General features: G+C 38.3%; 1 protein-coding gene and 1 pseudogene across 3 annotated transcripts; one reads left to right on the forward strand and one right to left on the reverse strand.

Moving 5' to 3' along the window:
- Positions 1 to 1,086: 1,086 nt before the first annotated feature.
- LOC144704360 (ribonucleases P/MRP protein subunit POP1-like) lies at positions 1,087 to 6,783 on the reverse strand. 2 transcript variants are annotated; one of them, XM_078576771.1, is made up of 11 exons: positions 6,675 to 6,783; positions 6,147 to 6,595; positions 5,604 to 5,700; positions 5,341 to 5,448; positions 5,028 to 5,243; positions 4,111 to 4,229; positions 3,527 to 4,003; positions 3,332 to 3,440; positions 2,734 to 3,262; positions 1,968 to 2,123; positions 1,087 to 1,226 (listed from the first exon to the last, which is right to left on the reverse strand). In XM_078576771.1, exons 2-10 carry the CDS (start codon positions 6,581 to 6,583, stop codon positions 2,083 to 2,085), a joined length of 2,133 nt encoding a protein of 710 aa, XP_078432897.1. In that variant the 5' UTR covers positions 6,584 to 6,595; positions 6,675 to 6,783; the 3' UTR covers positions 1,087 to 1,226; positions 1,968 to 2,082. The 2 variants fall into 2 exon arrangements, with proteins under 2 accessions (XP_078432897.1, XP_078432898.1); XM_078576772.1 differs by lacking the exons at positions 1,087 to 1,226; positions 1,968 to 2,123 and having other exon boundaries at positions 3,042 to 3,228.
- A 4,228-nt stretch (positions 6,784 to 11,011) lies between these two features.
- Positions 11,012 to 12,700, forward strand: LOC144704951 (endochitinase EP3 pseudogene; annotated as a pseudogene). The gene is made up of 3 exons (XR_013581934.1): positions 11,012 to 11,028; positions 11,080 to 11,501; positions 12,140 to 12,700. The product of XR_013581934.1 is annotated as an endochitinase EP3 pseudogene (transcript).
- Positions 12,701 to 13,683: the final 983 nt, after the last annotated feature.

Here is a 13,683-nt window from a genome sequence, read left to right on the forward strand (position 1 = left end):
CGATTAAGAGTTGAGTATTGAATTGATCTAACTATTCCACCTGCAACATTATGAACATAAAAAGATAGAAAAAAAAGAGGGTTTAATTTCTAAGAAAGATTAAATTATAGTTAAGACATAGTAGTTAGTTTAGATTCCAGCCTCACCAAAACAAGCCGAAACCAAAATTTTCTCTTAGTCCCTCTACTTGACTCCTTCGATCCTTTTTATTGGATGAAAGAAGTCAATTTAGAGATCCTTTTTCTATACTTCCCATCTCTTCTACCCTCCTTTCTAAATTCTTCGTCTAATTAGGGTGATTTGATCTTTACTGAAGATGAAATTACCCCTAATTAGGAGTTCAATTATTCAAGTAGATCACTAAATGAATTGCCTTACTAGCTTCCCTTGGACGATACCCATACTTATCACGATACATCTTAAGTTAGGGTTTTATAAATTTTATTGTACAAGCTAAATTAACAATGATAAGGGATTTTAATTGGATAATTCACCCCTATTTTTCGGCTTATCAATCAGCAAGTATTAGAAATGTTATTTGATAATCAAATAAAAAGGATTCAAAGTCTATAAAGGTTTTTCAACCTAATAAGAATGTGACATCATTTTAATCTGTAGTCTAAGCAGATAAACGATTAATGTGATATTTTTTCCCAAAAATAAATGTTTCACATTCTCTCCGCACTCAAAGGCCTACATAGGAAGCTACCTGAATAATCCATACTTCAAATGATAACTCTTAAATATCTTTCTATATTTTATAAGTTCAAAATGAGATTTAATCTCCAAAGGGACATCTCCAGAACTTGAAAAAAAGGAATGGAAGAACAAACTGAATCTTGGTCCCACTGAGACAAAACTTTATGATTTCCTAATCAACTATCAAGTTTTTTTGAATTTATTAGATACAGCAATGTAAGAGGTTAATTTTAATAACAAGACTAAAAACACATGAATCTTGGCCTAGAAAGAGGACAACCAAAGTTGGGAATGTCCCAAACGAATTTTTTTGCATAAATCAATTTTTCTTGGGTCACATGAAATCAAAATCATGGCCATGCTCAAGAACAATCGAAGCATGACAGAGACGGTAGGCAGTTGATCTAAGGTTCCGCACGAGGACAAGTACCTCAGGTTTGCTCTTCTCCTGTTTCTCTCTCCACTGCTGCTGTCTCAGCTCAGCCAACAAGGTCGCTTCACATACCCCCATGGCAGTTGGGTGAGCACTGCATGAAGATTGAAGCAAAGAAATGGAACAATTAGTTTTATGCAGTATGGTTGGAATATATTATCAATAGTTTATTTTAAAATTTAATAGTACCCCAGAATTTTTTATAATTATGTTAGTCTTCCAAAGGGTAGAATAAGATATTTAGTTCCCAAACAACAGGAATTTGGAATACTTAAATCAATTCTCTTGACTGATCTCGGCAAGTTTTATTTAATATGACTGGAACATATCGCGAGCTGTTTATTTTGTAACGTATACAAACAACTTAAGAAACTACTATGATGTTTAACTCCATTAGGAAAATAAAGATACTTTGTTCGGAAACAAAATAATGGAATTCTTGAATCTGGAACACTGGCAGATTTTGGTTAGTTTTCCTAAATATGGTTACAATATAGTACTAGTCAATTCAAGAGATAGAAAGAACAAAAAAAAGAAAAACCAAATAAAGGTTGATCACCGGTTTCGGTTGATCTTCCGTTTGATTTTCAAAAAAAAAGAGAGATAGAAAGAACAACTCATGAAAATATTATTATATAGAATTCCCAAGTGAAATATGAAGATAATTCTGAGCAAAAAGACTAGAATACTTGGTGTTATTCCCTTAATAGCTCTCGGGTAGCTTAATTTAATTCCCAAGGGAAGCAATATAGCAGGAGTTGTTTATTTAATGTTTTATAAAAATCGTTTCTGAGAATATCAAGATATTCAATGCGCAACTGAAAATTTCTTTTACCTCCCATGAGTTGATCCTGATGTGACAAATCCAATAGGCCAGCGGTGAGATAATGGATCTTCTGGAACTTGCATTGTCCACGTGCCAGAATCCACTTCCAGGAAGTAAGAAGCAGTCATTGCCTGGGAAAGCTGAACCTTTCCTCTCTCTTCAGGACTGCAAAATAATTAAATGGCTTAATTTACAAAAGCAATTTATGAACCGTAATTTTGATCTGAATAATATCATAAAACATCCCTCGAGTACCCTGTATTACTAAACATTAAATAATGTTCCCATGAATAACCATAATTTCAAGCAATAATATCTACTATTTAATAGAGGGATGGATGTACAATGAAGCATGTAAGAAGTTAAGGAATATATTGATATGTTCTTTTCGAGAACATATAAAAGGCGGGCCAATAAGAGAATCAGGTCCACGTCAGCTCAAGAAGAATAAGGGGGCCAAGGAACCTATAAATAGAGTCAGGGAAGCAGTTGGGGTCCCGTCAAGAAGTACGGGAAAAGGCTGGAGAGCAGGAGAAGCCTGCTTCCACAAGGAAGAATTGCTCGACCCTTAGAACTGGTATCTTGTATTCAACATTCTCGTATTCACTTTGTCCTTATGCTGTGCGGAAATTATAGACTGTTCACAACAAGCAAGAGATGAAATGAACAAATTCTTAGAAAAATTATAGCAAGCCAGAAAATAACCAAATTTGAACAGACAGAATAACAGGTGAACATAGAAATAGACATTGATTCAGTTAAGGGAAATGCTGACCTTGCTGAGAGCAATAAGATATCAGAGAGGAGAGGGGCACACACAACACCAAAGTTCCTTCTCGGCAGGGACACAAAAGAACCCTACACCAAAGTAGGGACCTATCTAGAAATAGGCTTTCCACACGTCTTGGAGCCCACTTTATCCTTTCTCTTTCCAACAAAATAGAGAAAGGCTTTTCACACATTTCATTGTCAGGAAACAGCAGCAGATTAGCACCATTGATGCGCTTCAAGCTCTGATGCAGCATGTCCCATGATCTCATTAGAGATCCCAAACAAACCGGAGGACCCGCTGATTGAGCCGTAATATTGCATATGTTCTTGAAGGGGGAAAATTGGTCATTTTTCTGAAATATGGCAACAGAAGAGCTTACACAATCCCATGGAGGAGGTATGTGAATCTTAGTTGGTCTCACGGGGAGGGGTCGTCGCTCTGCAGCTAGATTCATTTCAGCAGATATCTCAGACATGAGTTTTGCATAGGCTTTGCAGTCTGGGAAGTCAAAGGGAAAGCAAGGAATGCCGCACTGTGATAGAAAATAATTACCATTCATAAATAACACAGAAAATTAAATCCAGGGTTTGGGTATACTAACATCTGATGCAACCCATCGTCTTTCTCTTAGTCCTATCACACGGGCCCCACGCGTAACCAGCGAAATCCAGAAGACTTTCACCCAGCTTAATGGAAGAACGATTGACCATCTGCAACCCCCACAAAAGAGGAATCTGTCAACAGAGAGAGAAAAGGAAATATGATCAGGTAGATAATGAACAATATAGTTTTTTACCCTTGGAGTTTCTTATTCTGAAAGCTATGTTTCAGTAGGAACACAGGACACGTTCTAGAATCTAAGTCTTGGTCCTCACTGACCAGAGTGCCAGGTTCTGCATCATCCAAGTAGAAGTCCCTTAACTTCTTCCCTTGTTTCTCCAAGCAAAGGTGAGAATCGTTGATTGGCGGCTTTAGCTGGTCATGGGACTCCCATAATTGTTTGCTATCTGAAAGAAACTCGGGATCCTGAACTGACCTAAACCCTAATGTGCATTCAGGTTCTTTGTGCAATTTGGATGGTACAGTTGCATCTTCGTTTGGAAAATCTGACTGAATTGTATCATCATATTTTGCTAAAGGAGCCGGTTCATCTTCCTTGGTTAGTGACAAATCTCGTGGATCTTGAAGATGCAAGGATATGACTACGGATGATGGACTCTCGTCTGCCCCCTCAAAAATCATCGATAGTTTACTTGACTGTTCCTGTTGGAACCTATGGCATGGAATCAGATAAGAAAACACAAGAATAAAGAACTGTAATAAATGATGTAAAACAAAGAAGATATTGATTCTCTACCCTCAAGTGTATGCTGAACGTACTTTAAAGCAGAATGAAGTACTTTTTGAAGGATCTGAGTCACTTCCGATCCAAAGAGCTCCAACTTTCCAAGCTTACCTTTTAGGGACGTGCAACTTATAACAGTACCGTCCTTGCATGTCTGTGATAAATTAAAAGGTTAATAAGGTGGTTATTGTAATAATGAACGTATGAGAAGGTTAACATGACGGGTATCCATCAGATAAGATCACGACATAATCCAAAGGTGAGACAAATGGAAACTAATACCAATCAGATTATATACTTCCTACAGTTGTAAAGGGATAGGAAAATTTCATGAAAGACCCTACTTCCAAAAAGAAGTAAAAACTGAAAAAGTGCAATCAAATATAGTATCATCGACATGAAATAACCTTAGATCATCGAATAGTGTAGTAGACTAGCAATTTATTGTTACTTTCACGACCAGTAATAGAAACTATTTGATAAGAACTGTCCAAAAGTGACGTAAAAAAACTAGTTCCAGAACTGCTTTTTACTGCCATTATCCTGCTTTATAACAGCATGTTCCAGACAAGCATTCTAAGTCAAGATCAGAAAGTAAGTCGATTTTACATAACCCTTAATATGTTCATAGCTACAATTTTTGTCTCAAAATTTCATATGGTCAATGCATATTTGCGGAATGTGATATGATTATTTTCCCTATAGTTAATTAAATAAGCCCGAGTGGGAATGATATACCAAAAGCCTCATGGGTATGAAACATGTAAAATGATGACTTTTGGTTAGCTAAATGCCCTTGTTACTTTGCTGCGAACAGTGAACCAGAATTTAAGTATTACTTGACGGAAAAATTGTTGTCGATTATCTTTGTAGATATTCTTTTCCCACACAAAAAAACTAGATAACCCAAAAATTTTGTTTTTATTGTTGACTCTTGTTACAATGAAGGTACCTGCTCTCGGGATGCATCTGAAAGAACATCAAGCGCTTCATTAAAAGAAGCAGCATGTACCCAGATCCATAACATCCGACAGGAATTTCTGATATCATCTAAAGAACAGCCACTGGGGAGAGAACTTTGTCTATCGTTGGCATTTCCTTCCACAGGACGCCACATGTATGTCACTGGACAAATAAACTTGGATACTGGTGCTCCAAAATGATGCAGCTGAAAAGTTTACTATGAAAAATTCAGTAAATAGAAAATAAAAATGAAGACCTTATGAAATCATCTTTCACAAAAAATATTCATGAAATCAACGAACCATAGCGCTCTGGTAACACATCCCCAGTGACACAAGCTCCATTTTTCTTTCTGATACATCCAGACTAGGCTGAACGAATAACTTTCTGAGAATAGCCATTATCGAATCCTGACAGTACATGGAGTCATCTTAACGACCAAAAAAGGACATTTCAGTATTAAGTTTATGCCAAGTATCAAAGAAGTGTCAACACCGGTTAATATTTGTGATTGACACGAAAACCTTATATTTGACCATCATAATTAGAAAAAGAAATAAACAACCTCTCGTCCTGTTAATTGAATAGCACTGCAGTAGCTTGAATCGTGTATCAGGGTCCCCGATTTCAATCGTTTAAGGAGAGCTCTTGACCCACGTCCCCTGAACCAATTAAAAATAACAAGAAAAAAAGATGAATATTTTTCAGCAATAAATGACAGGACCAATGGCAATGACTTAAAAGATTTACTACAAATTGAAGTAAATAATTTTTCAGCAGAACCAATGGCAATGACTTATTCTGCCACAAACTAAGAAGCCTATGTGTCTCTCGATGAACACTTTGGAAACGAGAAGAGCATCGAAAATATCATTTGCTATTATATCAAGAATCGAAAAGATGACTTACTTTTTCAACAATGAGAATAAACAAAGTAATAAGCCAAGCAATCAGAGCTTTAAATTTGAATTATACATTAAGTTGGCAGTAAAAAAAGGATTATAAATAGAATTTCACCAACATCTGAAGGAGTAGAACTTTTTAAAGAGATCTTAAGCTTTCAACGATGCACCATGGTATAAAAACACGATATTTAATAAACAATGACCTGCCATGTACTCCCAGAGGCAAATAAAACCCCCATCTTTTCACCATGGTGAACCGTTTGGCATGCCATAAGTGAGTCCGAAGCCTCTCCGTTCCATCCCCAGACGAACAAAACCCTAGTTCATCGTTCCTCCGAAACATCACCCTCCTACGAACACGCCTCGACAGCTTCTTCTCCCCTCCCTCTTCGTTAATCTTCTTCAGAGATGTTGGATTACTCGCTATCTTGGCCCTCTTCTTCCGTTTGGCATCATGGCTAGATGTTCTTCTCCGTTTACTGGGCTGAAGACGGAAATTGCCTGCATTACGGTTGGAAATGATTGCGTGAAGAGCTTCAAGCTCTGCTGCTCGAGACTCTGCGAAGTTCTGTACGTTTAGAACTCGAGGTGGCAAGGACGAGGAGGTGGAGGCCGGTCGATTCCTCGCAGTATATGCCATGACTGACCTCGCCTGATGCATACGATCACGCGTGAACAAGATGAACACTCGATTGAACGCACCGCGAAGAAGAAAATGGAAAAATCATCACCTTGAAGCTCGAATTTCGACTGAGAACTGCGGCAGAGAGGAACGAGAAATCGCTATGCAGATGTTGAGAATTCTGCTCTTGTGTTCTAACATGCTGGTATTTATAGACTCAACAATACATGGGTTAATTTTATAACTTTATGTCCTACAGCAATACCTCATTGGAAAATTAATTCAGGAGAATACTATTTCTTTACTTTACAAAAAGTATATGAACTGTGTCATTTATATGTTAATTCTAAAGTCTGCAACTGATGGGCTTACTATAGTCTTCGCGATTGGGTATCCGTCCTGATATCCGATATCTGACAATTCGATATTCGAAATCCGGGCCACTCAGGACGATTACAGATCATGGTATCAGATACTGGTATTTATAGACTCAACAATACATGGGTTAATTTGATAAGTTAGGTCCTACAGCAATAGCTCAGTCGAAAATTAATTCAGGAGAATTCTATTTCTTTACTTTATAAAGAGTATATGAACAATGTTATTTATATGTTAATTCTAAAGTCTGCAACTAATGGGCTTACGATAGTCTTCGCTATTCGGTATCCGTCCTGATATCCAATATCTGACAATTCGATAATTGAAATCCGGGAAACTCAGGACGATTCCAGATCATGGTATCAAATACTGGACGTATGCTGAAGGGTTTTGGACGGTGGGCGATGGCAGTACTGGTTATAAGAAAATGATATCTGTATTGAGATCAGATATTGGGATATCGGATATGTCATATGGAAAAGGTTTTAAAAGGATGTATATATTGTTTTTTGTGAAGACAATGCTGAATAAAAATCTTTCTATGAAAGAATGGGTTCCACCAAGACAATACAATGATGATTTCTCTACTTGTGTCGTGGATAGTCATAGTTGCCCCTTTAGGCATGGCCTCGATCACATGGGCTATAGAGTTACTTATTTAACTTTTAATAATCCTAACTAGGTTTTTATAGATTAGCATATGCTTGACATAAGAAAACTACTTAAAATGCATTTGAATATTTAATTGGATATATGAAAAACCAATCTTTGTGAACAAAATCCTATATCATCATCCAACCCCTCAGATGACTGTGGCTGCCACAATAAGAAAATGGTATCGATACCAGGCATCATGATATTGGTCTAGGTGGATATCAAATCCACCCCTTCTAATATTGAGTGTAGCATATGTCCGTGTATTGGCATTTGATATCAACATCTAGATAGGTGTGATAGATATATGTGGCCATCAATCCAATCACATATGTCTGTCATTTTTAATTTCATTGAAATCAATCTTTATTCATTATGATTCTTGTGTGATGTTTATAATAAAGCCCTTGAATTTATGTAATTACTAAGTGAATTATGATGTGATCATAAGAAAATTATCATTTATATCTAAGCATATACCAAATATTATAACTCAAATGATAAGGCATTTAGACATCAAACTATTTGGAAATAATAGATCTATCTAATAATACTTAGATGATAATTATATCAGATCTTGTGGCTGTTAGTGTAGCGATACTATTGATAGATGATGGGTACCGTTTAGTAAAAGGTTTTCACAAATTAAGTTTTATGAATCTATGAATGGTATTATACGTAAATGTTAATCAAATTAGTTCATTATATGATGGTGTAAATGGTCCTAAGATCTGAGACACCAAAGACATCCTATGCATGAACGGCTATTTTTTGATTGTGATGTACAATTCTCTAATTGTGGGATTCAAACCAGTCTTAATTGAGATATCGCAAGAATTACATGGAGGTGATTAAGTGGTCAAGATGGGATTTTGTCCTTGGTATACAAGAAGATTGACTTGATGAATAAGATGCATTAAGTCCCTAGCCAAGGTTGCGAAGATGTTCTTCAATAATCTTCATTTCAAATGATGGATTGCAACTTGATATTTAAAGATCTTTCATGTGGGAGTTCTATGCGAATGAAGGATTAAATATGTAAAATAACAGATAATGGTAAATTTTCCATGAGAGAGTTTATTGACTACTCTATATCTTCTAGAGCATGAGGTGTAGCTCGACACCCCATGGGTTGGAAGCTTAACATACCGATTGGGTCACTTTGATCCTAGATTCGTTAAATCTGTATGCCAATATTAATTAATTCATAAGGTTGGGAAATGGATGTTCTTGGGCAATTAAAATTATAATCTAGACTAGTACACGTGTCTAAAGGCGTTGGGTTGTAAGGGCCTTGATTTTGATAAAAACTTGGAACAAATCATAGCGGAAGACATAAATGGAATTAAAACGGGGAACAAAGCCATCATGAAGAGCTCTATTCACCCTCTATCGTCGCCGTTATGCTATCTTCATCGCATTGGGAATGGAGAGAAGCGAAGGGGAGACAAGAGAAGGAGAAGAGCCCAACAGAAATATGGACTCACGGAGTTTTGTTTCGGGACTCCACTTATTTATACTAAGCGGATATTTTTTATAAAACCTCCAAACTTTAAGTATATTTTTCAAAGTCAAAAAAACCATTTGCGTGTGACCTTCTAGCCCATTTATCGTTATAGTTTACACCTTTGATAGTCCAAGAACCTTTTATTGGCATTTAAAATTAATTTACTATATCATAACATATGGTAACTAACGTTGGATTGATTTAACAGTTGAGTCTCAAGCTCTAAGGGTGCCAAGCTACACCTGATGCTCTAGAAGATATAAAGGAGTGTGCATCAACTCACTCGTGGAACCTTTTTGTTATCAATTTATGTACACATTAGTCCCCCATCCACTTAACACTCTCATGACTACCTAGGATATCGTCAACTATAAAACCTAGGTGGTCATACAAATTAATAGTGATACATTCATAAATCATTCGAAAACTCTTTTCCCATATTTCACTACCTTGGCAAAGGATTTTATCACATTGTCTTTCTTGAGTTGTCTCCTCTTATATCGAGGGTTGATGATCCCATTTTGACCAATCAATCATCTTCATCAACTTCTTGATGTAGCCAAATGAAGACTACTTAGAAATCTACGATTAGGAACTCATAGATCTTAGTCAAAGTACGACTGTCCGTCTACTAGACGTCTTTGGTGTCTCAGCTTTAAGGACCAGTTATAGAACCCTGACATAAATCAACCTAATGTAAAGTTTGGCTTAAAATCATTCAGGGATTCACACAGATCACTTCATCGAAGTCTTTCCGTTAAAGGGTACCTGCTATCTATCCTTAGTGTCTCTAAACTAATGGCTAGTAGATTGGATATACTCATTGAAGTCTTATATGAATGAGACTAGATAGTGTTATTCTAGCCACATACTTTGATGTCCTTTTTTAGTATCCTTTAAATAAGAATATTTAGAACACATTCTTTCAGACTACTGACCAACGTAGTACAATCTCATCATAATTTACTAAGTTAGATCATGTATTTATGAACTACATTTTAAGCACCCCATATGCACTATAATGAATACATTGTAGTAATGAACATGGAACGAGGTATGGATTGTGTAATATGGTATGCTTGGATGTATTTCATAAACAGGTAGCATTTATTTGAGATAATTATGGTTAAAATGCCAATTATATATATGCAAAATGAAACTTGCGCGTGGGATTAGAGGTGAAATATGGAGGTCGACATTGAATTCGGAGCATCCTTGATAGTGATTTATTTTTATGATTTCTTTAATCTTAAGTTAAAACCTGGAAATCTTGAGAAACTCTCAACAGAATGAACATTAGCGAACTCTCTCTCTCTCTCTCTTTATCGATCGCCTTCTCTTTCCCATTTCTTTTTCTGCACTCCCGCCTCTGTCAGTGAATCACTGGACGATGGCAAGAATTGATCAAGAAGGCAACCATCCCAGTTTAATACCATACTGACAGTGTTTCATTAATGACTGTGAAGTCCAAACGCGGAGAATTCCTGTGCAACACGAGGGCAGTATTTTATAATCTTGACGAAGACAGCAAGCGACGCGTCGAACCACATAAAAGAGTCGCGGTCTATTACAATGGGCCGAATTCATTGACATCGAAAAGAGAAAGCTGCGCGCGGATCTCAGGAGCAACAAGGCGAGAAGTTATTGCTCCAATTTCTTGATCTGTAAATAAAGGATTCGGCCGTCTCTCCGGAAAGAAGTCTGACGGGGCTGACTTGGAGTTGAAAACCCAACTTGAAAAATCTCTGCGGGCGACGCCTCGCCGCGGACACAGAACGAGCGGTTGACCATTTACAGAAAAAAACGAACGACCTCGCTCAAGTATAGGGGCGGCAACTCCGGCGAAAGAGACTACAGTTTCCAAACAAACTCACTGTATCTTCCTTCATCCACTCAGTGGGCCGGCCATGAAGGGCAATCGGGTGTATAAAAAGACAGGGTCCGGGTAGAACTCTCCTTGTGTGTTCTGGAGAAGAATTCTCGACTTGGGTTTTCAACGTGTGAATCTACTGAGTGCTACGCTGTTCGCCGCGGCGGTCGCGGGGTTTATTCTAAGCCCGGCCTCCGCCCAAAACTGTGGCTGCGCCGCGAACCTCTGCTGCAGCCGCTGGGGCTACTGCGGCACGACCGCCGCCTACTGCGGCGCAGGCTGCCAACAAGGGCCTTGCTTTGCTTCGACGAGCCCGACGACCCCCGTATCGAGCGTCGTCACGGACGCCTTCTTCAATGGTATTATCGGCCGGGCCTCCGCCAGCTGCCCCGGCAAGCGCTTCTACTCGCGCGCCAGCTTCTTGCAGGCCCTCAACTCCTTCCCTCGTTTCGGCGCCGAGGGCACGAGCGACGTCTCCAAGCGCGAGATCGCCGCCTTCTTTGCCCACGTCACCCGCGAGACCGGAAGTCAGTGCAATATCCTCGCACACAACATACATTCGTCGAGTATACTTTTATATAGATAGAAATCCCGGTTTCTGTTCGTCTCTCTCGCGGTTTTTACTTGAACGTAGGCTTTGCTGAAATTCGCTACGTTTAGGGTTATCGATACGTTATTCCTTTTGAACCTTAGAGTGGCTTTTTACTGCCGTTGTCTTTCAACGCACTGTATCGCAGTTTTTTCTGCTACGTCGAGTATATTTATGCATATAGAGATGTAAATCTCGGTTTCTGTTCGTCTCGTGTGGTTCAGTTTAAAGTCGCTAGATATTCCTTTAACGTACGCTCTGCTGAAATTCGCTACTTGTTCCATTTTTCCTCTACTTCTAGCGTTACAGATATATATTATTCGGTTTGGACTTTTGAGTCGCTATTTTTTTGCCGCTGTCCGTCAACACAAGATTTCCACTCGCTGTATCTCAGATTTCCTCTACGTCTATTATATGTATAGATATAAATCTCGGTTTCTATTTGTCTCTTGAAGTCGATACTTGCTGCATGTTTCTTCAACGTTTTGGGTTAAATACATGTATTTATTGGGTTTGGAGTAGTTATTTACTTGGATTGACGTAGCGCACGAGGCTAAAGTTTGTCACTTGCGGCAGGTTTCTGCTACATAGAAGAAATTGGAGGGTCGAGCAGGGACTACTGCTCTAGGAGCAGCACGCAGTTCCCGTGCGTTCCGGGCAAGAAGTATCACGGCCGGGGGCCTATTCAGATAACGTGGAACTACAACTACGGCGCGGCCGGGAGGAGCCTCGGCTTGGATTTGCTGGGCTCGCCGGAGACGGTAGCCACCAACCCGGTGGTGTCGTTCAAGACGGCGCTCTGGTTCTGGATGAACAACGTGCACTCGCGGATAGTCTCCGGCCAGGGATTTGGCTCCACCATCCGCGTCATCAACGGCGGAGAGTGCAAAAATGGCAACCCGGCGGCCGTCCGAGTCAGAGTTGAGCACTATGTCCAGTATTGCCAGCAGCTCCGCGTCTCTCCGGGAGCCAATCTCTACTGCTGAAGACGGAACTCATCTAATATAATAAAATGAGCTCTGCTCTGCTGATTGAGCTTCACGCATTTCTCTTTTTTGTAACTAAAATAATCCAGACCACCCGCGTTATGGTCTGTACCCAATCGGCCTTTTCTCATAGTATGTCTATTATCCTTCACCCTTTTTGTTTCTTTCACCTTTTTGGTAGTACCTGCGGTGACTTGATTTACATCTTACCGGTGGAAAATATTTTGAGATTTGATAAATTAAGACCCACAGTAGTGGTCCTAAAACTTGATTTATCTGCTCCTATCAACCATTGTCTAAATCCAAGTCTGAAAATAAATCTAGAATACAGAATCCTCGTAACCACTTGTCTCAAAGTCATGACTAAAGATTCTCATGGATGCTTTATTCGCCTTGATCTCGGAAAGTTGGGTTTCGTATCCTCTTCATTATAGAGAGGAGATATAATGCCGTTTAATGGTCCCAGAATTGACAGAGGGAAGTATGATTACCTCATTAACATAACTGAAAATTTCATAAAATATTTTCCCTCTCAAGCAAATTTATTATTAGAGACATGTTACTAATATTGGATATAAGATGAAACCTGTTGTCGAAGTTCTACCCTCTCTTTCTTAATTCCTGTCCTGAAAGTTTTATTTTATTTCCCTCTAACTCTTGTATATTTTCTTTACCTCCCGTTTTGCCTTTTCACTCGTTCCTCTCAATTCTACATGTTGAATCATTGTTAGTTCAATTTAAGCCCTCAAGTAGCACAATTTTTTTTTGCACGAGATTAAAAAATATTCATATTTTCGGAATACTTTGGTCAAACATGATATCATATACATAAAGTCTTACGGGTACCAACCTTTTCCCATTATATATGAAATAAGGTAACACCAACAATGCCTTTTCATAAATAGGACAAATCATGCATTTACCTAGTTCTAGGATCTTTTTGAAGGTATAAAATGCCTTTCTATATTTAAAAAAGTTATAATATCATGAATATCAATAGGGATTAGTTTTTAAAAAAATATTATTATCCAATTAAATGAAAAGCCTTACTGGAATATACTAAGGATAGTTAACTCGTACCATACTGACATGGAAATATGCATCCATATTTATCCAGTAACATTCAATTTATTT

Source organism: Wolffia australiana, chromosome 6 (assembly GCF_029677425.1).
Source record: "Wolffia australiana isolate 7733 chromosome 6, ASM2967742v1".
Classification (NCBI taxonomy): domain Eukaryota; kingdom Viridiplantae; phylum Streptophyta; class Magnoliopsida; order Alismatales; family Araceae; genus Wolffia; species Wolffia australiana.

What these genes read in the sequence shown, in the direction of transcription:
- LOC144704360 (XM_078576771.1), bottom strand. Translation starts at nt 6,583, where the DNA reads ATGGCATATACTGCGAGGAATCGACCGGCCTCCACCTCCTCGTCCTTG. An exon ending in TTCAATTAACAGGACGAGAG is followed by an intron (nt 5,449 to 5,603) that starts GTTGTTTATTTC and finishes ATGTACTGTCAG; the next exon opens with GATTCGATAATGGCTATTCT. An exon ending in GACGATGGGTTGCATCAGAT is followed by an intron (nt 3,263 to 3,331) that starts GTTAGTATACCC and finishes TTTCTATCACAG; the next exon opens with TGCGGCATTCCTTGCTTTCC.